The sequence below is a fragment of the Oncorhynchus masou genome, chromosome 30 (genome assembly GCF_036934945.1).
Source record: "Oncorhynchus masou masou isolate Uvic2021 chromosome 30, UVic_Omas_1.1, whole genome shotgun sequence".
Lineage (NCBI taxonomy): Eukaryota > Metazoa > Chordata > Actinopteri > Salmoniformes > Salmonidae > Oncorhynchus > Oncorhynchus masou.
The window spans coordinates 57,986,553-58,012,209 of record NC_088241.1 but is presented as its reverse complement, the minus strand read 5'-3'; the positions used below and the strand labels follow the sequence as shown (position 1 = coordinate 58,012,209).

At 46.4% G+C, this 25,657-nt stretch overlaps 1 protein-coding gene across 1 annotated transcript in view; it reads right to left on the bottom strand.

Annotated features, from left to right (window-relative positions):
• The window catches only part of LOC135521673 (histone-lysine N-methyltransferase 2C-like), a 262,868-nt gene that overhangs the window by 49,048 nt on the left and 188,163 nt on the right, over positions 1–25,657 (bottom strand). Inside the window, 11 exon segments of the mRNA XM_064947353.1 lie at positions 387–512; positions 2,031–2,261; positions 2,565–2,642; positions 4,367–4,476; positions 4,845–5,009; positions 5,803–5,984; positions 8,891–8,995; positions 12,951–13,049; positions 13,959–14,078; positions 16,120–16,245; positions 24,668–25,647. Coding sequence (XP_064803425.1) covers positions 387–512; positions 2,031–2,261; positions 2,565–2,642; positions 4,367–4,476; positions 4,845–5,009; positions 5,803–5,984; positions 8,891–8,995; positions 12,951–13,049; positions 13,959–14,078; positions 16,120–16,245; positions 24,668–25,647 — 2,322 coding nt within the window.

The following is a 25,657-nucleotide window of genomic DNA, read 5'->3' as shown; positions in this document are numbered from 1 at the left end:
TCGCTACTGTTATTATTCACTGTCTTTCAACTGTTGTTTTTTATTTCCTTATCGATTGTTCACCTAATACCTTTTTTGCACTGTTGGTTAGGGCCTGTAAGTAAGCATTTCACTGTAAGGTCTACTACACCTGTTGTATTTGGCGCACGTGACAAATAAACTTTGATTTGAACCACAACCCAGTTGAGACAAATCTGACCCAAGGTCTGTGCTGACCTAAGGAAGGACACCCTTCCATGCGCGTCGCTGTTCCTTACACTTTGTAATGATGCCTCATATGAACAGATTTGTTTTTCCAGACAGTTTTTGCTGTGCCATCTTTGAGACAAAATGCATGTGTGTTTTTAACTCCCCAAATGTAAAAATGTTCTGAACTTTGAACCTACCGGGCCGGTACGGTTTCCTCTTCCTCTTCTTGTTGCCGTCGGTGTCTTCGGCACCCTTGGCGTCGTCAACGGGCTCCCGTTCCGGGCTGGACTCAGACTTGACGTCACAGTACATCATGAGGTCCCCTTCCGGAATGGAACACAACCATGTCATCAAACCCAGGACCAAACCAGAACCATGTCACCAAACCCAGGACTACAGATCGAGGTCTTTTTCATTAGGACACGCAATCGAAAACAGTTTTTGCAATGGAAAAATAAAATACTTTTTTTCTAGGTAATCCCTCTCTATTGTATGCATTTGGTGCTTAATGAACATGACCCGACCCTGCACATACTTCATGTGACCCACAAAAAGCTCAATGTATCTACCATGGAAGGTCTGCCATCTTGGTGGGCCTGGTGTCCGAGTAAGACCTCTGGAAGAGGCGCCACAGCAGTACATTAAGTGGTGGAATTCAAAATGAGCCACAGACCATTTTAGCGTTAACCCCTTAGCAATAACGCTGGAGTATTTCTCAGATTATAAATGCAAATGAGGGCATCTCCAGGATTTGTTCAATGATTGATGTATATATCCTTTACATAGATTGGTCTTGCACAAATGTACTGTACATATCGTATTTATGCATGATCAGTCCAATGTTTACTTTTTTAGGTGTTATTTCTCTCATCTTTCTTCATGCCGTGAGGTTCATGTACTGCTCTTATAGTGGCTATAACACCTACAGACACCCTAATATAGTCCCTAGTACCTGATCACAACCCTAGTTCACTGCTGTAAAGGGTCAAATAGACTTCTTCAAGCCAAGATGAATCTAATCTAACTATCTGTGCGTGCGTTGTCATAATTTCATGTACGGTCATAGCTACATTATAATTTCGCGTTACGTGATGTGTACAGCAGCCATTCAAAAGCTCCCTCTCAACAGGGCTTGAAAATTCACCCGCTGCATGGGCTAAATATAGAGGACCAGGAAAGGGTTAATTGCTCATCATTAGCCCTTGCTTGCACTCAGAGCAGAGTTCTGACAGATGGGCTGTGGATTAATTCAGTTATCTCTGGCCAGCCTCCTCATCACCAAAATGCCAATTCAGGTATAATTTGCTGACGGCTGTTTTCAAAGACTTCTCTCTGTCAGATTCATTACAAGCCTGCTCTCCTTTCCCTGCTCTCCTTTCCACAAATAGGTTCCAGTGAGGTAGGAAAGCTTCTGTTTTTTCCTGTGCCTCTACATTTTGACATGATTGAAACGTTGCTTCCTGGCAAACATACGCTCTTTCATTTGACCGTTCTGATTAAAAAGCAACGAGGAAAGGATTTATGCCCCCGTCAAACCAACAAAATGTAACTGAAAACTCTATCCTCAGAAAATAGCCTAGACATTCCAGTGCTGGCAAATGTGGATGACCATTACACTCCAATGTCTGCATCTTCTCATCCCAGTTCAAACATATTAATCGACATAATATTTTCAATGAAAACAAAAATGTATTATTAGACTTCTCAAAAGGGGGGGGAGGGGTTATTTGAGCAAGACATCCTCTTTCTTTCTTTCTTCTCGTAATTTTTTTGCCGGATTGGAGCCCCCTCAAGGTGGGGCACATGCAGCCAACCATTTGTGAAACCCTAAAAGTCTTTACCTCGGTTGTTGTCCATGTACCCGTCCCGGGACAGCTCTAAGTAGTGGGAGTCCAGTGGAGTCTGAAACACAGCTACACTGTTCTGATTTATGATCTTCAGCTTGAGCTTGGGCTTGGGTCGCCTGTTCTGACCTCGGCGGGTCGACGAAGAGGGCACCACCAGGCTCTGCAGCTGGCACATGCCCGACTCTGTCAGACACACCCCATCCTGGGTGTATGTCTTCTGATTGGCTAAAGGGAAGTTTAAACATTTCAACAACATTAGACACTGACTGAAAAACTAGCAGCAACTTAGCTCACGAGGACTTCGTATATTAAGTATTGTGAACTGAATGCTGAAGACCACTTACAGATCTAGAACCATATTTATTTTTTACAAACAGTGAAATACTCGTGTCCTCATACTGTGGATATTACGGTAGCAAGTCCAACGCTGTCAACAACACTAGCAGAAAGTAATGATTCATTTGATTCATACCACCTCACAAACCGTGACAATTATCTGGGTTTTTTGGATCTATAGAGCTTGATTACCTGGCTCTCTTATTTTAGTCACTATCTGGGTCACCATCGGGGCCTCACAGCCGTCAGACAGGAGGGCTTTCATTTTGCCTGAAACGATGACATGAAAAATAATGCATGAGTCATTATGAAAAGGATTTGCAGGATATCGATTTCAAGACATTGAAGTCAAAAACAGCAGTGAACACTATTGCCTTAGTAAAAGCATCAAACAGGGAGCACCGGATCCAACCACCGCCACAAAATGTAAAGAATAAACATTTAAATATGTTACTCAATTATTAGTTAACTGAGAGTTAATTCAATAATTCCATCATTCAAATAAGGATGTCTATTTATCTCCCTACCTCCCTCCTCACTTTTGTCGGAGGTAAAATCTGTCCCCAATTTCAATCATTATCAGATAGAATGGATGAGTGAACAGGTTGCAGGTTGATATTTAATTCTAGCCATCTGCTGTTGTAATGAACAGCCCACATTTGTTTGAGCCTGGTCCCATTAACAGAATAGAGGATGCCTTTAGGCTAATTGAGAGGAGCTGGTTGAGTTCATTGAGATGAGCTTGGGAACACTGTACTTTACAAGTACATTAAAAAAATATACAAGTAGGATATATTAACCATTATAAACTGGGTGGTTCGAGCCCTGAATGCTGATTGGCTGACAGCCGTGGTATATCAGACAATATACCACGGGTATGACAAAACATTAATTTTGACTGCTCTAATTACGTTGGTAACCAGTTTAAAATAGCAATAAGGCACCTCTGGGGTTTGTGGTATATGGCCAATATACCACGGCTAAGGGCTGTGTCCAGGCACTCTGCGATGTGTCATGCATAAGAACAGCCCTTAGCCGTGGTATATTGGCCATATACCACAAACGCCAGAGGTACCTTATTGCTTAATTATACAACAGGTGGGTCTAATCCACATTCCAGCCGGTGTCTATTCCACAAGTTACCACCGGCTAAATCTAGTTCCATCTGACTGCGCAATCCACTGTCTCATCAGCCCAGCCAGGCAATTTATAAACTTGATCTCCACTATAAAAAGCATCTAGAAATTCTCTCACATTTCTTTTAGACTAACATTTAGTTTTCATCAGTGGAGATTTGTATAAAAATTGCTGTCTGTCTGTCTTTCCGACATTTGCAACACTGTTTCAATATTCAAATTCCATCTCCAGCTGTCCCATAGTAATGAACATGTCGGGAGTCAGGATGAGACAAAGTGAGTTTCTCAGCCAGTTGAAATCAGATTCAGCATCATCTTTATGGATATATACAAAAAAATTATAATAGAAAACAGGTAAAACGAAGTACATCTAGTTTGCGGTCTTTCCAGCTTCAGTTTGAAGTGATTGTGTTAGCTGTGTTGTTGGCTAGCTCATCTCTAAACAACTAGTCATCAACTATTGTGCATAGGAGTCTATTTACAGCATCTTTCCAGGAAATCGGTTCCCGTTTTTCATGCAGACTAACGCACATTATATATATATATTTTTTTAAAAACCTTTATTTAACTAGGTAAGTCAGTTAAGAACAAATTCTTATTTACAATGACGGCCTACCCCGGCCAAACGCTGACGACGCTGGGCCAATTGTGCGCCGCCCTATGGGACTCCAATCACGGCCGGATATGATACAGCCTTGATTCGAACCAGGCACAGCAGTGACGCCTCTTGCACTGTGATGCAGTGCTTTAGACCACTGAGCCACTCGGGAGCATCATATAGCCAAAACCACATAACTATTTGTCAGGTCTATCATACACATAGCTTTCACGGTGTGTGGGCTAGGTATGGAGTCTTACCCTGTGAAGGCAGAGCGTGCATTCGACACATGGTGCAGTCAAAGCCATCATCCGCTGCATTCTCCACCTCCTCATCCGTGTTCAGGCCCTGGCAACACGCGTGGACCCACCTGATGGGAAGGAGAAGAAGATCAGATACATTTACACTTTTTGCCTGGACTTTATAAATGTGTAAGTAGTCACGCAATACGAATACATACAAGTGTAAAACAAAGCCACAGGTGTACAAAGACACATAAAGAAGCACTTGCCTACACACAGACTCCAACATGCATTAACCCGGTTGCCACAGCAACCATACGTTCTGGCCCCTCAAGCCTTACGATGACTAAATTAAACCATAGTAAATCTTTGGACTGTTGTCTTTGCCAAACTGAACACTGGATGCCAGCATGCCACGTGTACAGTGTTGCCAGGCCCTAGTGCCACCCAATCATGCTCGGCTGGCAACTGGCCTGGCAGAGGGAGCACTGCTCACCTGTCACACTGGCGGCACTGCACGATGAGCTCGTCCTCACGGTAGCTGTGCATGCACACCGGGCAGGATGCCAGGCTGCCACAGGGGCCACACAGGGTGTAGTGGTTCTGCCAGTCACACCTCAGGCCAGGGGAGGTGGCACCGCACTGGGTACAGGAGACACACCTATGGCAGGGGGGAGAGAGGGTGGCGTGAAGGGACGAGATTCAGCAGGGGTGAAATACACACAACCACAGCGACTCACAGTATATATAGCATACATTCAAACACAGATGTGTCCACTGATAATGCAGACACACAAATACTGTTCATCTAAACAAACCTGAGGGTAAACAGACACACACACACCTAATATAAACACTAAAATAACAGACTACAGTTACTGAAGTGTGTGTGTGTGTGTGTGTGTGTGTGTGTGTGTGTGTGTGTGTGTGTGTGTGTGTGTGTGTGTGTGTGTACGGATCATCCACCATGAAAAGAGCTGCTGGGTAAACAGACACACACACCTAATATAAACACTAAAATAACAGACTACAGTTACTGAAGTGTGTGTGTGTGTGTGTGTGTACGGATCATCCACCATGAAAAGAGCTGCCCTAAAAATAAATGCCACTGGCGTGGCTCCAAGGAAAGACCTGAATGAATGTGTCTCGATGCAGTGGCAACAGAGCGTTGTTTGACTGGGGATTAGGGACTGGCGTTACACCTGATATGGGGGAAATCCCATAAAGCGCTGCTACAGAGCCGTGTGAGGGGGAGGGACCACAGGGAAACGTAGATGAGAAGGTATATTATAGAGATGGAGCCATATCAACAGATACTAAGGGAAAGAAGAGTGACAGACCAACAATAAAAAACAAGTCATCTTCCGAAAATATTCGACAGCATCATTGGTGCAGCCAGACAAGCTCTGATTGGCTGTGCTCCGTGAGTGACAGCAGTCACAGCATATACACACCACTTGCACTTCCAGCTGCCCTTGGGCACTGTCTGTAGGGGCGGGTCCAAGCAGTAGGTGTGGTAGCTGATGTCACAGTCGTCACACAGCAGCAGGCGGCCCGGGTCGCTGGCCTGGCCACACGCCTCGCACACTGTGCACTCCAGACAGCGCCAGCCTTTACTCAGCACCACCCGGGTGATCTGGTGGCACAGAGGGAAAAGGGCAGAGGTTCGGGGGGAGTTAAAGGGGCACGGCAGGGATAGGTATCCCCTTTTAAGCTTCATTTCAATGGAACATATTGACTAATGGTTGTGTGTTATATAGCAGGGGAATAATCCCAACTCCCAGCAGCACATCTTCCAGAAGAGCTAATTGTCAGAGGGATGCACTGGTATTTATTAGCCATTATAAACTGGGTCTTTCGAGCCCTGAATGCTGATTGACTGAAAGCCGTGGTATATCAGACTCTATACCGTGGGTATGAAAACATGTATTTTTACTGTTCTAGTGAGTATTAAGGCACCTCTGGGGTTTGTAGTATATGGCCAATATACCACGACGAAGGGGCTGTATCCAGGCATCGTTGCGTCGTACATGAGAAAAGCCCTTAGCCGTGGTACATTGGCCATTGCCCCAACTCCCCTCAGGTCTTATTGCTTAAATAAACCATGGGGGAGGGGGAGGATCAATTCAACTAGAGAAAGACCCTCCTCCCCCACTCTGCCTCTTCTCATCATGTGCTGAAAGCCAGACAAAAGATACAGGGGAATATCACATAACAGGCTGACGTTGGTCCAACGATTTTTACTTGGATGGCCTAGCCAACCAGATTACATCCACTCCTGGACTAAAAAACAGGGTCAATGGATATCTCCATTAAAATGGCTTTTTAGTCAATGACTCTGGGTCAGGTATTTAGAGATTGCATAGTAAACAGTTACCCAATACCATGATCAAATTACTACTAAATGTATTATAGATTACTTGTATAGTAGGCCACCGTTTCCATTGGAGCTGGTAGACTGAGACGGCGGACACAAATTACCTATTCTCAACATGATGTCAATAACAGATAAATGCTCCTTTAAATAGCCTTGTACATTCTATACGGGGCAACTCTACTGAATACATTGAGGAGTCAGATTAGGCAAACGCGACAGCATGCATATGGCGATCATAAAAGCAAAAACAACTGCTTAACATACTATTGATTCATTGAAAAGGCTACGTTTCCAACTATAATGAACTATGACGCGGCTTGGAGTGGCGACTGGTTGAGGTGTTATTTGCAGGAACGACACCCTACAGTGCATTCGGAAAGTATTCAGACCCCCTGACTTTTTACACATTTTGGTAGGTTCCAGCATTATTCTCAAATTGATTTAAATACTTTTCCCCCCTCATCAATCTACACACATTTATCTGTTATTGACAATACCCCATAATGACAAAGCAAAATGAATGATGGCGGCCACTGTGTTCTTGTGGACCTTCATTGCTGCAGACATTTTTTGGTACCCTTCCCCAGATCTGTGTCTCGACACAATCCTGTCTCGGAGCTCCACGGACAATTCCTTCGATCTCAATAATTGGTTTTTGCTGACATGCACTGTCAACTGTGGGACCTTATATAGACAGGTGTGTGCCTTTCCAAATAATGTCCATACCATTGAATGACCACAGGTCAATGGAGACCACAGGACTCCAATCAAGTTGTAGAAACATCTCAATAAAGATTAATGGAAACAGGATGCACCTGAGCTCAATTTCGAGACTCATAGCAAAGGGTCTGAAAGTAAATAAAGTGGTGTTTTTTTTTTTTAAATGTGTAAAATTTCTAAAAACCTGTTTTCACTTTGTCAATATGGGGTAGTGTGTGTAGATTGATGAGGGAACATTTTTACTTCATCCATTTTAGAATAAGGCTAACGTAGCAAAATGTTGAAAAAATGTTGAAAAAGTCAAGTGGCTCAAGGCTGCTTTTGGAGGTCGACACAGAACCTATTACTATCTGTAGGGAATCACCTGGCAACTACACAACTAAACTATCCCCCCCCCCCCCCCACACACACACACACACCCAGATGAGTTTCCTAGGGCCTAAAAGAGTCGTGGGAATGGAAGAGGAACAGCCACATGCTTACGTAACCGAAACTGAAACTTTTGGTCGAAAAATAACGATCAGTCCCTGTCTCATTGCTGACTCAGTGAGTCTGCCGTGTTTCTCTTCGTACATATGGAAACCATTCAGTTACTTAGCATCTAACACTGGTACAGTAAATGTTCATATGGCTTTCAGACAGACAGACAGACTGCACATTATTCACTGACAGACATATTCAGTGTTTTTATACATCATTGGCTGGTTGGGTATGACCTTTTAGAGATAGGAAAGAAAGCCCTCTGCCCTGCCTCTGTTCCCTTTTGAGAGCTCAAACTGTCAAACGCTGTCACTTCTCCTCACCATCTACAGGTGATGCAAAAACAAAAAGGGGCCAAACCTCGCCCTACATAGTGTGTCACCCTATATTTTTTGATGATGCCATACCAAATTAACACCTTCAAGTATAATCTACGTGGCTTTTAGGAAACACGAAATAGAAACACTTTTAAAAGCCAAAGCCGATATTTTTTTTGATACAAGAACCAAATTTAAAACGTAGGCTATAAGTAAACGGAACTTCTGTGGTGGTACTTTTATGCGTAGGGTATACAGTCATTATAGGAGGTGATCTCAATATGACCGGGAGGCAAGTTCGATGGGAACTAAAAGGGAGAACAGCCATTGAAATTAAACATGGAAGGGGTGAACAATGGTAGATTCTTGTAAAAAAAAAAAATCGATTCTCAATCCTTTTTGTATTGTGAAATTAACTATTTCTGTGACGTATTGATGATAATCACCTCTTTCGATCTCAGAAATGATTTCAATATTGATCTCTCTATCGCTCCGTCTATCTAAAGCCTATTGAATATATAATACCAAATATATTTAACACACACACAATAAGCAAAACCACCATCTGTATCTCATGAAAGAGAAAATAATCAGAGAGCTATGGTTTTAAAGCTGATCTTGTGAAAACAAAAAAAGAGATGGGTTCACCTTGATGTTGACACAGAAGGGATGGTAACACTGGCCACACTGAGAGCAGGCCAGCAACCTGCCCTCTGCCCCCTGGCCAAAACTCCCACACACCACACACATGTCCTGTGGGAGGGAGAGAAGGAAATAGAAAGGATATTAGACAGAGGGAAAAAGGGAGGGAGGGAGAGAGAGGGGTAGAGAGAGGGAGGGAGAGAGGTAGAGAGAGGGAAAAAGGGAGGGAGGGAGGTAGAGAGAGGGAAAAAGGGAGGGAGGGAGGGAGGGAGGTAGAGAGAGGGAGAAAGGGAGGGAGGGAGAGAGAGAGGTAGAGAGAGGGAAAAAGAGAGGGAGGGAGGTAGAGAGAGGGAAAAAGGGAGGGAGGGAGGGAGGTAGAGAGAGGGAGAAAGGGAGGGAGGGAGAGAGGTAGAGAGAGGGAAAAGGGAGGGAGGGAGGTAGAGAGAGGGAAAAAGGGAGGGAGGGAGGGAGAGAGGTAGAGAGAGGGAGAAAGGGAGGGAGGGAGAGAGGGAGAAAGGGAGGGAGGGAGATAGGTAGAGAGAGGGAAAAAGGGAGGGAGGGAGAGAGGTAGAGAGAGGGAGAAAGGGGAACATTTTGAGGGAGCAGTGGAATGAGAGAAAAGGATGCGGAGGGAAGAGATTTGCAGAGAGTCGTGGGGGGGAAGAAAAGTGAAAAAGGAGAGAAAACAAGTGCCAGTTACATTTCCCAACAGTAATGGAGACACTTTCCCCAGCATACATCAAGACAACGCTCACGCAATAACAAGTAGAGTGACCCAGGGTGCTTCTGACTTCCACGACTCAGCATCTCTTCAGAGCAGTGGTGTAAATTACCTAAGTAGTACTTTAAAGTATTTTTACTTACGTCGTTTTTTGGGGTATCTGTATTTTACTTTACTATTCATAATTTTGACAACTTGTACTTCACTACATTCCTAAAGAAAATAATGAAAAAAATTGGAGACCTCCACAAGTCTAGTTCATCCTTGGGAGCAATTTCCAAATGCCTGAAGGCACCCATTCATCTGTACAAACAATAGTACTCCAGTATAAACACTATGGGACCATGGAGCCATCATACCACTCAGGAAGGAGACGCGTTCCGTCTCCTAGAGATGAACGTACTTTGGTGTGAAAAGTGCAAATCAATCCCAGAACAACAGCAAAGGACCTTGTGAAGGTACAAAAGTATCTAAATCCACAGTAAAACAAGTCCTATATTGACATAACCTGAAAGGCCGCTCAGCCAGGAAGAAGCCCCTGCTCCAAAACCGCCATAAAAAAGCCAGACTAAAGTTTGCAACTGCACATGGGGACAAAGATCATAATTTTTGGAGAAATATCCTCTGGTCTGATGAAACAAAAATAGAACTGTTTGGCCATAATGACTATCGTTATGTTGGGAGGAAAAAGGGGGAGGCTTGCAAGAAGAAGAACACCATCCCAAACGTGAAGCATGGGGGTGGCAGCATCATGTTGTGGGGGTGCTTTGCTGCAGGAGGGACTGGTGCACTTCACAAAATAGAAAACATCATGAGTAGATAAATTCATGTGGATATATTGAAGCAAAATCAAGACATCAGTCAGGAAGTTAAGCTTGGACGCAAATGGGTCTTCGATACGGACAATGACCCCAAGAATACTCCAAAGTTGTGGCAAAATGGCTTAAGGACAACAAAGTCAAGGTATTGGAGTGGCCATCACAAAGCCCTGAACTCAATCCTATACAAAATGTGGTCAGAACTGAAAAAGCGTGTGCGAGCAAGGAGGCCTACAAACCTGACTCCGTTATACCAGCTCTGTAAGGAGGAATGGGCCAAAATTCACCCAACTTATTGTGGGAAGCTTGTGGAAGGCTACCGGAAACATTTGACCCAAGTTAAACAATTTAAAGGCAATGCTACCAAATACTAATTGAGTGTATGTAAACGTCTGACCCACTGGGAATGTGATGAAATAAATCAAAGCTGAAATAAATCATTTTCTCTACTATTATTCTGACATTTTACATTCTTAAAATAAAGAGGTGATTCTAACTAAGCTAGGACAAGTAATTTGTACTAGGATTAAATCAGGAATTGTGAAAAACTGACTTCAACTGTATATACTGAAGTATGTTGGTACATAAGCACAGTGTTGGTACTGACCTGTCTGAGTGTGAAGTGGTCTCAGGTTGAGAACATGACCATGGTGTTGGTACTGACCTGTCTGAGTGAAGTGGTCTCAGGTTGAGAACATGACCATGGTGTTGGTACTGACCTGTCTGAGTGAAGTGGTCTCAGGTTGAGAACATGACCATGGTGTTGGTACTGACCTGTCTGAGTGAAGTGGTCTCAGGTTGAGAACATGACCATGGTGTTGGTACTGACCTGTCTGAGTGAAGTGGTCTGAGGTTGAGAACATGACCATGGTGTTGGTACTGACCTGTCTGAGTGAAGTGGTCTCAGGTTGAGAACATGACCATGGTGTTGGTACTGACCTGTCTGAGTGAAGTGGTCTCAGGTTGAGAACATGACCATGGTGTTGGTACTGACCTGTCTGAGTGAAGTGGTCTCATGACCATGGTGTGAGAACATGACCATGGTGTTGGTACTGACCTGTCTGAGTAAAGTGGTCAGAGGTTGAGAACATGACCATGGTGTTGATACTGACCTGTCTGAGTGAAGTGGTCTGAGAACATGGCCATGGTCTGAGTAAAGTGGTCTGAGGTTGAGAACATGACCATGGTGTTGGTACTGACCTGTCCATGGTGTTGGTAGTGTCTGAAAGTGGTCTGAGGTTGAGAACATGACCATGGTGTTGGTACTGACCTGTCTGAGTGTGAAGTGGTCTGAGGTTGAGAACATGACCATGGTGTTGGTACTGACCTGTCTGAGTGACCTGGCCGTGCTGCTGCTCCAGTTTCAACTGAACCGCGGCCCTAGGACCATGCCCCAGGACTACTTGACATGATGACTCCTTGCTGTCCCCAGTCCACCTGGCCGTGCTGCTGCTCCAGTTTCAACTGTTCTGCCTTATTATTATTCGACCATGCTGGTCATTTATGAACATTTGAACATCTTGGCCATGTTCTGTTATAATCTCTACCCGGTGGCCACCCCACATAGCCTGGTTCCTCTCTAGGTTTCTTCCTAGGTTTTGGCTTTTCTAGGGAGTTTTTCCTAGCCATGACACCTGCATTGCTTGCTGTTTGGGGTTTTAGGCTGGGTTTCTGTACAGCACTTTGAGATATCAGCTGATGTACGAAGGGCTATATAAATAAATTTGATTTGATTTGATGACCATGGTGTTGGTACTGACCTGTCTGAGTAAAGTGGTCTGAGGTTGAGAACATGACCATGGTGTTGGTACTGACCTGTCTGAGTAAAGTGGTCTGAGGTTGAGAACATGACCATGGTGTTGGTACTGACCTGTCTGAGTGAAGTGGTCTGAGGTTGAGAACATGACCATGGTGTTGGTACTGACCTGTCTGAGTGAAGTGGTCTGAGGTTGAGAACATGACCATGGTGTTGGTACTGACCTGTCTGAGTGAAGTGGTCTGAGTGGTGACCATGGTGTTGGTACTGGTCTGAGAACATGAGAACATGACCATGGTGTTGGTACCATGGTGTTGGTACTGACCTGTCTGAGTGAAGTGGTCTGAGGTTGAGAACATGACCATGGTGTTGGTACTGACCTGTCTGAGTGAAGTGGTCTCAGGTTGAGAACATGACCATGGTGTTGGTACTGACCTGTCTGAGTGAAGTGGTCTCAGGTTGAGAACATGACCATGGTGTTGGTACTGACCTGTCTGAGTGTGAAGTGGTCTGAGGTTGAGAACATGACCATGGTGTTGGTACTGACCTGTCTGAGTGAAGTGGTCTCAGGTTGAGAACATGACCATGGTGTTGGTACTGACCTGTCTGAGTGTGAAGTGGTCTGAGGTTGAGAACATGACCATGGTGTTGGTACTGACCTGTCTGAGTGTGAAGTGGTCTCAGGTTGAGAACATGACCATGGTGTTGGTACTGACCTGTCTGAGTGAAGTGGTCTGAGGTTGAGAACATGACCATGGTGTTGGTACTGACCTGTTTGAGTGTGAAGTGGTCTGAGGTTGAGAACATGACCACAGTGTTATGCATTGTGTTCTCCTCCACCACCAGGTACGGCTGCTCCACAAAACTGGCCTGGACACACACACAACATACAACACACACACACAAGCAGGGGTTAATTAACAGATTAGAAAAAATTAATATTTGTCTTTTGAAATTAAAACTGATAGTAAGATTGTGTTCAAAATCTGTAACGTTGTGCTTGGTCCCGTACAGTATTTTTCAGTTGAGGTAGAAAACATGTTCCAGGCATAATCAGGATCTAGGTCTATGACATGGCAGCACTTTTCATGTGACTAGCTGTCATACCTCTAGACTGTGTAGCTATATTATCATGTCATCCACAAGGACAAACACACAGCATGGTTCAGTAGATCAGCATTACCAGGACACGCGCGTGTCAACAAGCATGCTGCCTAGTGGCTGGCTGCAGCAGATCTGATTACAGTCTTACTTAACGCCTACCTACCTCCCGTATTGGATTCCAATAACACTCAACCGGGTAGAGACATGTTTGCTCGGTGGGAGAGGGTGTGAGGTTGTGTGCGTGGGGGTGGGGCACTGTCTGTATGGTTGTGTGTGTGTGTGTGTGTGTGTTCTCACCTAAAATTCAATTATCTAGCGTGTACACTCAATACAGCATTGAGACTTCTCCTGTGTCTACCTTAAAAGGTACCCACAATGTACAGTATATAAATCCACATTGGACACATTTTCCCAATCAACCACCCACCGTTTTTAGTGGGAGGAAAAAACATGTCACCGCTGTGTATGACATAGCATTTATACCCCTCCCCCTGTACCACCCCTCATGCCAAAATAGAGATAGAGTGCATTGCTCTTGTTAACGTGAGAGCGCTCTCTGGCCTAAGCTAAGCACATTTGGCCACTGTTTTATGAATGTATGCAGAAGATGGGGAGAGGAGGAGGGGTTTAGGGAGGCAGTAGATCGGGATGAAGGGAGGGGGCGAGGGCTCGTACCCCAGGGGTTACGGCAAAGCTGGTGTAGGCCTTGAGTCCTCGGGAGCGTCCGCGGCCCCCGCGCCCAGACAGATTGGCTCCCCGGGGTCTCCGCCTTCCAGGGAAGGTTGAACCACGACCCTGTGAAGGAAAAAGAAGGAGGGATGGAGGAGAGAGTGTGAGGAGAGAGACAGGCAAGAGGGAGAGAAGTGTGTGTGTGTGTGTGTGTGTGAGAACAGGAGAGAGGAATGAAAGAGGGAAGTGGAGGGAAAGAGATAACATGTCATCAGCCAATCACAACATTCCTCTGCGTTTTTTCGCTGGCGAACAATAAACACATTTCCCAAAACACACTCCTGCATCTACTGCCGTCAAAAGTAAATCCTAAAGGACTTCCCCACGGAGCCACAATATTAATATCCCCAGCTGCATTTACTGTCAAGCAAATTCAAAATGTGAACATTAGCATAAAGTGATTTAAACTGCGAGATTCTGACAATTACACTTTTCTACTTACCCAGAGTCAGATTAACTTGTGGATAACATTTTTATGTCTGTGTGTGCAGTATGTTCAAGCCAGTTTTGTGAGCCAATGCTCACTAGCGTTAGCGCAATGACTGGAAGTCTACAGGTACAGTAGCGTATGCTTCCTCTAACTTTGTTCATACTGCACGTAGAGACATAAAAATGGTCCACCTTCCTGTGCTGAGCGATTATTATTTTTTGGGGGGTATCAAACAAATAACTGACTGACTTTGGTTCAATTACTTGAATTCAATTTTTGTGTGTGAGCCCAACACTCGGTTTCTCTAGCGAGATATCAAATCATTCCTGAGAAATTTGAGAAATTAAGTCTGAGGCTGAAATTAAGTCTAAGGCTGAAGGGAGTTGTAGTTTTCATTAAGCAAATATTCAACCTAGTTCAGCGCAGAAATGTGGTAATTAACTATAATCACCACAATACATTGCGCCAGTTTTTCTGGCTCAGAGAGGAAGAGGCGAAACGAGATATTTCACTCTTAACAAAATTTGTTAAAATGAATCCCCCCAAAATCCCATCTAAGCTTTTGCATCTGCCTTCCCACCTTTGGGACAGCGACTCCCATTGTTACGGCGTAGATGTGAGCATCTCATCATTGTTTACATCTGGCTGGCTGACTGCTACTCTCTGAGCAGAGATAACATATACACAACAGAAATATTTTATAATTTCATAGTTATTTCCTATTTTTCTATTGACGTCTACCCAATGTGGACCTGATGCAACGGACTATTTTCAATGTTTTGGCAAATGAATGTTTACTATATTTGGCTTTGGAATTTCCATTTAAAAAAAACTCTGAAATCATTGTACTGTCATTATTTCACAATAAATTGTATATTTTAAAAAATCTTGATACCGAAAACCATGATTCTTTCTTTAATAATGTAACAGAAACCTGAAGCGACCTCAAAAAGCACTAATCGCTCAGCACTACCGCCTTTTAAAGCATGTGTGTGGTGCTTTATAATATATGCATGACAAAAGCCTGAGGGAGGGAGAGATCAACATTTTCTTTTTAGGTCAAATACATTTTCCATCTCCCCATGGACACTAACGTCACTCTTAATTATGGTTCCCCCACCCTTTCGAGTCAGTCCTTCAAATCAGGAAGACTGTTGCAAGTTTTATATAAAGTTATAAAAGAGAGGACTGTGCCAAAGCCAGCCAGTTGATGGAGTGTTGACACAGGAACAAGTGATAGTCCTTCCCACAGGAGTCCACCTTCATAACACCTATCAGTTACAGACTGACTGAGGAGGCTTGTTGTGGAGTGTTAGCGTCAAAGTGGAGTCCTGTCACAAAGTCCGGACTAAAGGGTTGCAGTGGGGGTGACAGACAGGAAACCCCGACTGGATTGAGCTCTGCTTCCCGTTCGTCTCACGCCACCATCAGTCTGGTATTCTTGTCATTCTGGTAATGGTAACAACGCTAAATGCTAACAAAGCTAATTTATAGGACAATAAACGCCATTCATAAACATTTGCAAAGCCTCTGTTTACATGGATTTCCCTTCCGTACTTCTCTGCAGGTGGCAAAGTGTGTGTACCGTGTCATATCTAAATCTGTCCTCACCTGGCCAGGCTAAACCACTGAGTGAAAGGGGGGTGGGGGTGTGGACATCATAAGCACTCCATTTACCACTCTCATGCTCCAGACGGGTGCCTCTTGCAGCTGCCTGGTTTGTGGGCCATCCCACCCCCCCTCCGAGGGGTCCTGCTGGGACCAAGAGGGGGGGCTCGAAGCCCTACGGTTACTCCATGCTCCCTGATGGGGGAGGAGGGGCAGGGGCAGAGAGGAAGAGGGACAGGGAGTGGGGAGGAGGCATAGAGGAGGAGGGGCAGAGAGGAAGAGGGACAGGGAGTGGGGAGGAGGCAGAGAGGAAGAGGGGCAGAGAGGAAGAGGGGCAGAGAGGAAGAGGGGCAGAGAGGAAGAGGGGCAGAGAGGAAGAGGGGCAGAGAGGAAGAGGAGCAGAGAGGAAGAGGAGCAGAGAGGAAGAGGAGCAGAGAGGAAGAGGAGAAGAGAGGAAGAGGAGCAGAGAGGAAGAGGGGCAGAGAGGAAGAGGGGCAGGGAGTGGAGAGGAGGGGCAGAGAGGAGGGGCAGAGAGGAAGAGGGGCAGCGAGTGGGGAGGAGGGGTAGGGAGTGGGGAGGAGGGGCAGAGAGGAAGAGGGGCAGGGAGTGGAGAGGAGGGGCAGAGAGAAAGAGGTGCAGGGAGTGAGGAAGAGGGGCAGGGAGTGGACAGGAGGGGCAGGGAATGGAGAGGAAGAGGGGCAGGGAGTGGGGAGGAAGAGGGGCAGGGAGTGGGGAGGAGGGGAAGAGAGGTTGGGAGGAGGGACAGAGTGGAAGAGGGGCAGGGAGTGGGGAGGAGAGGCAGGGAGTGGGGAGGAGAGGCAGGGAGTGGGGAGGAGAGGCAGGGAGTGTGGAGGAGAGGCAGGGAGGGGGAGTGGGGAGGAGGGGCAGAGAGGAAGAGGGGCAAGGAGGGGGAGTGGGGAGGAGGGGCAGAAAGGAAGAGGGGCAGGGAGGGGGGAGTGGGGAGGAGAGGCAGGGAGTGTGGAGGAGAGGCAGGGAGTGTGGAGGAGAGGCAGGGAGTGTGGAGGAGAGGCAGGGAGTGTGGAGGAGAGGCAGGGAGTGTGGAGGAGAGGCAGGGAGTGTGGAGGAGAGGCAGGGAGGGGGAGGAGAGGCAGGGAGTGGGGAGGAGAGGCAGGGAGGGGGAGGGAGGCAGGGAGTGGGGAGGAGAGGCAGGGAGTGTGGAGGAGAGGCAGGGAGGGGGAGGGGGGCAGAGAGGAAGAGGGGCAGGGAGGGGGAGTGGGGAGGAGGGGCAGAGTGGAAGAGGGGCAGGGAGGGGGAGTGGGGAGGAGGGGCAGGGAGTGGGGGCAGGGAGTGGGGGCAGGGAGTGGGGGCAGGGAGTGGGGGCAGGGAGTGTGGGGCAGGGGGAGGAGGAAGGAGGGGCAGGGAGGAAGAGGGGCAAGGAGGGGGGAGTGGGGAGGAGGGGCAGAGAGGAAGAGGGGCAGGGAGTGGGGAGGAGAGGGGCAGGGAGTGGGGAGGAGAGGCAGGGAGTGGGGAGGAGAGGCAGGGAGTGGGGAGGAGAGGCAGGGAGTGGGGAGGAGAGGCAGGGAGTGGGGAGGAGAGGCAGGGAGTGGGGAGGAGAGGCAGGGAGGGGGAGGAGAGGCAGGGAGGGGGAGGAGAGGCAGGGAGGGGGAGGAGGGGCAGAGAGGAAGAGGGGCAGGGAGGGGGAGTGGGGAGGGGGGCAGGGAGTGGGGAGGAGGGGCAGGGAGTGGGGAGGAGGGGCAGGGAGTGGGGAGGAGGGGCAGGGAATGGGGAGGAAGGAGGGGCAGAGGGAAGAGGGGCAGAGAGGAAGAGGGGCAGGGAGGAAGAGGGGCAGGGAGGAAGAGGGGCAGGGAGGAAGAGGGGCAGGGAGGAAGAGGGGCAGGGAGGAAGGGGGCAGGGAGGAAGAGGGGCAGGAGTGGGGAAGGAGTGGGGGGGGAGGGGCAGGGAGGAGGAAGGAGGGGCAGGGAGGAAAGGGGCAAGGAGGGGGAGTGGGGAGGAGGGGCGGAGAGGAAGAGGGGCAGGAAGTGGGGAGGAGGGGCAGAGAGGAAGAGGGGCAGGGAGGAAGAGGGGCAGAGAGTGGGGAAGGAGTGGGGAGGAGGGGCAGGGAGGAGGAAGGAGGGGCAGGGAGGAAAAGGGGCAGGGAGTGGGGAGGAGGGGCGGAGAGGAAGAGGGGCAGGAAGCGGGGAGGAGGGGCAGAGAGGAAGAGGGGCAGGGAGTGGGAGGAAGGGCAGGGAGTGGGGAGGAGGTGCAGAGAGTGGGGAGGAGGTGCAGAGAGTGGGGAGGAGGTGCAGAGAGTGGGGAGGAGGGGCGGGGAGTGGAGAGGAGGAAGGAGGGGCAGAGAGGAAGAGGGGCAGGGAGTGGGGAGGAGGGGCAGGGAGGAAGAGGGGCAGGGAGTGGGGAGGAGGGGCACAGAGGAAGAGGGGTTGGGAGTGAGGGGCAAATGCAGTAAATGCAACAGCCAAACAAAACAAACGAAGCAACAACAAAATAAAATTTGAATACAAGACAGACAGGCATTTTTTATAAACAGCCAAGAAACGAGCGAGATATGAGACATTTGGGACAGATCCTATACATGAGAAGATAAGCTGAACTCACTTTAATTTGGAGATGCAGTACTATTCAAATTGGAAATATATTGCAAATCAAAAGTAAAAGGGAGATTGTGGACAACGATAAAATTCAATACTGACGTCTGCAAGAAGCGGGTCTAGTTTAATAGTCTGACAGAAGACAAGACAGTGTTTGCACATCTATTGGGTCTAATAACACTATGCCTAGTCAAGTGCTCTGCAACAGTCAACCCACAAATCCACACTATCCAGTGTCAGGCCTGCTGGTTGCCATGGCAGCAGCGTGGCTTGTTGGCGTGTTTACAAAACAAGTTATGATTATGTCAGCATGACAGCGCGCCGTCGCTGCTGTCGAGTTAAACACAGCGACCGTTGTTAGGGAATTTCATTTTAGAATCGTCACTGGGAGGCGTTTAGTTTGTTTAATGAGCTAATCAGCGAGAGGCTATATAATTAGACTCAATAACACAATCACTGAGAGGCCTTTTTCCTTTTTTGTTTTGCATAAGTGAAATCATTTCGGGCCGATTAATAATATATCAGAGCCGTGGGTTGGATTTCTCGCTCTCCACTTGCTTCCTGCGTTTTTATCCATCTACATCTCATGTATACATTCGTCCCAAATCCCCTGTCAAGCACTTATTGAAACTGTCAGAAACCAAATAGCATTCCCTTAAGCATGAGATAACTTAAAAGTGGCAGTGCGCAAAAGATAGGCTTGGAGAGAGAGAGATTTCAGTAGATCCTGTACAGGGTGCAAAGGACTGGTGATGTAGGAGTTCAATACATTCATTGATACTGAAAAGAAAATGATCATGCCATCTTCAAGCTCATGCATGTGAATACAGTATGCTCAGAAGCAAGCCTCCGTCAATAGTTAGGCTGAACCCAAAACATGCCAATGTCAGAGAGAGTGAAAGGGGGATTGAACTGAGAGATGGTCTACTCCATGTGGGAGGACAGAGACGTTCAATGTCAGAGAGAGTGAAAGGGGGACTGAACTTGGTCACTCCATGTCAGAGAGTTCAATGTCAGAGAGTGAAAGGGGGATTGAACTGGGAGAGATGGTCTACTCCATGTGAGAGGACAGAGACATTCAATGTCAGAGAGTGAAAGGGGGATTGAACTGGGAGAGATGGTCTACTCCATGTGGGAGGACAGAGACTTTCAATGTCAGAGAGTGAAAGGGGGATTGAACTGGGAGAGATGGTCTACTCCATGTGAGAGGACAGAGAAGTTCAATGTCAGAGAGAGTGAAAGGGGGATTGAACTGGGAGAGATGGTCTACTCCATGTGGGAGGACAGAGACGTTCAATGTCAGAGAGTGAAAGGGGGATTGAACTGGGAGAGATGGTCTACTCCATGTGGGAGGACAGAGACTTTCAATGTCAGAGAGAGTGAAAGGGGGATTGAACTGGGAGAGATGGTCTACTCCATGTGGGAGGACAGAGACTTTCAATGTCAGAGAGAGTGAAAGGGGGATTGAACTGGGAGAGATGGTCTACTCCATGTGGGAGGACAGAGACTTTCAATGTCAGAGAGAGTGAAAGGGGGATTGAACTGGGAGAGATGGTCTACTCCATGCGAGAGGACAGAGACTTTCAATGTCAGAGAGAGTGAAAGGGGGATTGAACTGAGAGATGGTCTACTCCATGTGAGAGGACAGACGTTCAATGTCAGAGAGAGTGAAAGGGGGATTGAACTGAGAGATGGTCTACTCCATGTGAGAGGACAGAGACGTTCAATGTCAGAGACAGTGAAAGGGGGATTGAACTGAGAGATGGTCTACTCCATGTGAGAGGACAGACGTTCAATGTCAGAGACAGTGAAAGGGGGATTGAACTGGGAGAGATGGTCTACTCCATGTGAGAGGACAGAGACGTTCAATGTCAGAGAGAGTGAAAGGGGGACTGAACTGGGAGAGATGGTCTACTCCATGTGAGAGGACAGAGACTTTCTTTGCCGCTTCCATCATAAATATGTGACATGACCACAAATATTGTCAAACTGCCCGACTTCCTACGCAACCTAATTCTACACGTTATCCATTAAACAGGTAGACTAAGCAATAAGACATCCTTTGAGAAGACTTCCTGTTCACAGCCATCAACGACAATAACATGCACCTATTGGCTCTAAGTGTCGCCACGGCTCTAGGGAGGGCACAACTTAGGAAGAACCAATAGTGCCAGTTCTATCAGACTTGCATTTGGTTGTCTGATTCTTTAGGAATGTAGTGGAATGAAAGTCTCAAATAGAAATAGTTGAGTTCAGATACCCACATAAACTACTTAAGTAGAACTTTAAAGTATTTAACTTAAGTACCTTACACCACTGACACTGGACCAGTGAATCACCATCCAGATCATATTGGACCACTTGACAGTAGGTCAGAACAGTCTCCGGAGCGATTGACTCAGAATACTGGAGCACGGGAGAAGTATTTCATATCGTGCAGTAGAAAAATATTAAGCATATCTGTGCCCTGGCACATCTTCCTAATCTAGCAGCAATATTAGCCATCAGTGTAGTGGTACACCTCTCTATCCTCTTACAACAGCCAAGTACCCCCCCCCCCCCCCGCCATATTTCACATAAACACAACGGAAATGGCCCATGAATTTTAAAATGCTTCAATAAAGTAGGGAGGACACTGTGCCACATTTGGGTTTCATGTTTCACTGCGTAGGATTTCTTACTCAGATGGTATTGTTGATAACCTGTCAGTATAATATTAGAGACTAGAGGTCGACCGATCAATCGGAATGGCCGATTAATTAGGGAGTTTTCAAAACAATCGGAAGTGGGTAGTTTTGGACGCCAATTTTCTTTTCATTTACATTTTTTTTCTTATACCTTAACCTTTATTTAACGAGGCAAGTCCGTTAAGAACATTTTTATTTCCAATGACGGACTAGGAACAGTGGGTTAACTGCCTTGTTCAGGGGTAGAACAACAGATTTTTACCTTGTCAGCTCGGGGATTCAATCTTGCAACCTTACGGTTACTAGTCCAACGCTCAAACCACCTGCCTCACGAGGAGCCTGCCTGTTACACGAATGCAGTAAATAGCCAAGGTAAGTTGCTAGATAGCATCACACTTATCTTGTAAAAAAACAATCAATCAATCAATCATAATCACTAGTTATAACTACACATGGTTAATGATATTACTAGTTTATCTAGCGTGTCCTGCGTTGCATATTCGCGAAAAAGGACTGTCGTTGCTCCAACGTGTACCTAACCATAAACATCAATTCCTTTCTTAAAATCAAGACACAGAAGTATATATTTTAAACCTGCATATTTAGCTAAAAGAAATCCAGGTTAGCAGGCAACATTAACCAGGTGAAATTGTGTCATTTCTCTTGCGTTCATTGCACATAGAGTCAGGCTATATGCAACAGTTTGGGCCCCCTGGCACTTTGCAAACTAATTTTCCATAATTATGACATTACATTGAAGGTTGTGCAATGTAACAGGAATATTTAGACTTATGGATACCACCCGTTAGATAAAATACTGAAAGAATAAATGTTTTGTTTTCGAGATGATAGTTTCCGGATTCGACCATATTAATGACCAAAGGCTCGTATTTCTGTGTGTTATTATGTTATAATTAAGTCTATGATTTGATAGAGCAATGGGTAACGCTGCTTGGAGGGTGGCTGCTGTCGATGTGTTGCTGGTTCGAGCCCAGGTAGGAGCGAGGAGAGGGATGGAAGCTATACTGTTACACTGGCAATACTAAAGTGCCTTTAAGAACATCCAATAGTCAAAGGTATATGAAATACAAAAGGTATAGTGAGAAATAGCCTTATAATTCCTATAATAACTACAACCTAAAACTTCTTACCTGGGAATATTGAAGACTCATGTTAAAAGGAACCACCAGCTTTCATATGTTCTCATGTTCTGAGCAATGAACTTAAACGTTAGCTTTCTTACATGGCACATATTGCATTTTTACTTTCTTCTCCAACACTTTGTTTTTGCATTATTTAAACCAAATTGAACATTTTTCATTATTCAGTTGAGGCTAAATTGATTTTATTGATGTATTATATTAAGTTAAAATAAGTGTTCATTCAGTATTGTTGTAATTGTCATTATTACAAATAAAATTACAAATAAATGTTTTTTTAAATCGGAAGATTAATCGGCATCGGTATTGAAAAATCATAATCGGTCGACCTCTATTAGAGACATGCTGTTCGCTCTGAAAAAAATCTCCACAAAAACTGTATGGCATAACACATCTCATGTTGTATTTTAAACACAGTGTGCTGAAATTACTCCAGCTTAGAACCTTCCCACAAATGCATCACTGCCTGTCTCAAAGCAAGTCCATTGGGGAGTAGCCTGGTTCAAGGAAACGAAGCTCTGCTGCCTCATTTACACAACATAAACGTGCCAAGGAGCTAGGCTAATCCCCCCCCACACACACCAGCACTCATGGGAGTGCACACTGCACACAAGGAAGCACGTATGCAAACACACACACGAGCAGTAGAGCTCATGCCGGCAGGCAAGTAGACACACCACACACAGGAAATCCCAGCTGATTCTAGCGATGGAAGCCCACCCTGTAAATGATCCTATACTGGAAAGTGCAATCCCCCTGAGATAACAGGAAGTAGGGGGAAAAACTAAAGAAGTAGAAGAAAAAGTATGGACTAAAACTTCAGCTCAGAAACTTCTGTATAGACTCCAGTGATGTGTTATACACACAGCAAACCACTTGAAATGTGCCAATCAAATAGAAGTATTGTACATGTTTGCCCGAAGTCGAAGCAAGGTGGCTTCTTTAAAATGTGAGTTCTTACAGATCCTGACAACAACGAAAAAGTATATGTATATTATAATATACTCACAAATCGAAGTAAAAAAAACAACAAACATTAACCTCTATAATTGAAAAAACAAACAAAAAAGGCTATAGATTCTATAGCTGCCTTTGGGCTGAGATATACAGAGGAGCCAAGTTGAATTTCCACTTTTGACAGTTTTGGCTGTCCTCCCTCTTCCCTCAGCTTGGTGGAAATGGGTTTGTGTCGTGCTTTGCGCCTCAATGAGTTCATATCCAAATTAAAACACCTCCAAAAAAGACTCCCTTATGTAGTGCCCCTCCTTCTCCCCAGCATCAAACCCTTGGCACAGACTTGAAGGCTAGAAAGAGATAGAGAGCTAAAGAAAGAGGAGGAGAGAGAGGAGGGAGAAAGAACAAGGGAGACAGACGGCAAGAGCGAGAGAAGATGGGTAAAGGGACAGAGAAAGCAAGAGCGCAAGAAAGGGAGCCAAAAAGAGAGAGCAAGAAAGCAGCCACGACCTCTCAACATTCATTAATGCACACTCCACACTGGCACTAATCAATGTGACTGAGCAACACCAAAGGGACTATAACTACAGAGAGAGGGGATACGAGTTGTGGATCAGACAGAGGATCACAACTCCCACCACGGCAGAGCAGTCTATCTGCACCACTATCAAACATGTCCTCCTGTGAAGGTAGAAGGCTTCTGGAAGACTAGGAGCATTCCAAAGATCTTTGGATAGAGCTACAGACCTGGTTGAAAAGCTACAGACCGTCCTAAGAGCCTGCTCAAAGAGCTGCTACAAGCCTGCTCAAAGAGCTGCTACAGGCCTGCTCAAAGAGCTGCTACAGGTCTGCTCAAAGAGCTGCTACAGGTCTGCTCAAAGAGCTGCTATAGGTCTGCTCAAAGAGCTGCTACAGGCCTGCTCAAAGAGCTGCTACAGGCCTGCTCAAAGAGCTGCTACAGGCCTGCTCAAAGAGCTGCTATAGGCCTGCTCAAAGAACTGCTATAGGCTTGGTAGAATGGCTACAGACTGGAATAGACTACAGAAAAGCTACAGACTTGGTAGAAGAAGTGAAAAGCTGCTAGAATAGTTATAGGTCTGGCAGAAGAGATACAGACCTTGCTGAAACTATATAGGCCTGGGAGAAGAGCTACAGACCTTCAAGAGCTTTAACCCTTCCGGTACAGTTTTGGGGCAGAAACTTTTCTGTAAGGACCCAAAGACAGTAACAAAGAGATAAACAGCCTTACCTGCTTCACCCTTGGCTTCCCTGGGGAGAACTTCCTCTTGGAGATGGCAGGCTTCCCCATTCCAATCTTGGGGGTGAGGGGAATAAAGGTTGTGTTGGTGGGAGGCACACTAGCACCGTATCCAGGATAAGGCTGGACCTGAGGCGAAGCCTGGGCCTGGATTTGGACCTGAACCTGGGGTGGGCTGGCTTTCCTAGGGGAGGCCTCTGTAGAGAAGGGGGATGGGGCCAGCCCAAACGAGAGCTTGGGAGACAATCCAGGGGAGGCCTTGGGGGCTTTGCTCTCTCCCCTCGGAGAGCCGAAGTCCGAGAAGCTGCAGTTGCTGGCAGGGGTAGTATCCATTTCTACCGTGGTATCCATGTCTACCGTGGTATCCATGTCTACCGTGCTCTTCCATTCAGGAAGTTCAGCCATGGGACTAAGCTCCTTTTCTCTGATTGTATCCTCTTCAACTGGCAATACATTTGAAGGCAACAACTCCCCCTCATCTAAAACAATTGGAGGCAAATCCTCCCCCTCGTCCTTTAACTCCTTCTGCACAACCTCCTTTTCCGCAACTGCACCCTGCTCCTCCTGCATAGGTTCCAGAACATTCTCCTCAACAGCCTGTTCCAAATCTGAAGATGTCATTTCCACAGGTTCTACTTCCATAGGCTTCTCCTCCTCTACAGGGGGCTCCTCGGTAGTCTCCTCCAAAGGCTCATGGGATATTTCTTTGGTGGGCGGAGTAAAAGTGGTTTTGGAATCCTCCGATTTGGTCTCCTCTGCATTGTGGGGCAACGCCTCTTCAAGCTCCACCCTTTTTGCCGCTTCTGGAGAGTCTGATATTTCCAGTTCCTGTTGGTCGTCGTCAGCCCTGGGTGCTGCGGGACTCTGGGAGGCGAGCGGTGACACGCCCACTAGAGTTCCAGACCTCTGGGGAGACTCCGGGCCCTCCGTCAGGGTAACGGTCACCTGGATCTCCTGCGCAGGTTCAGCACCTGGAATGGA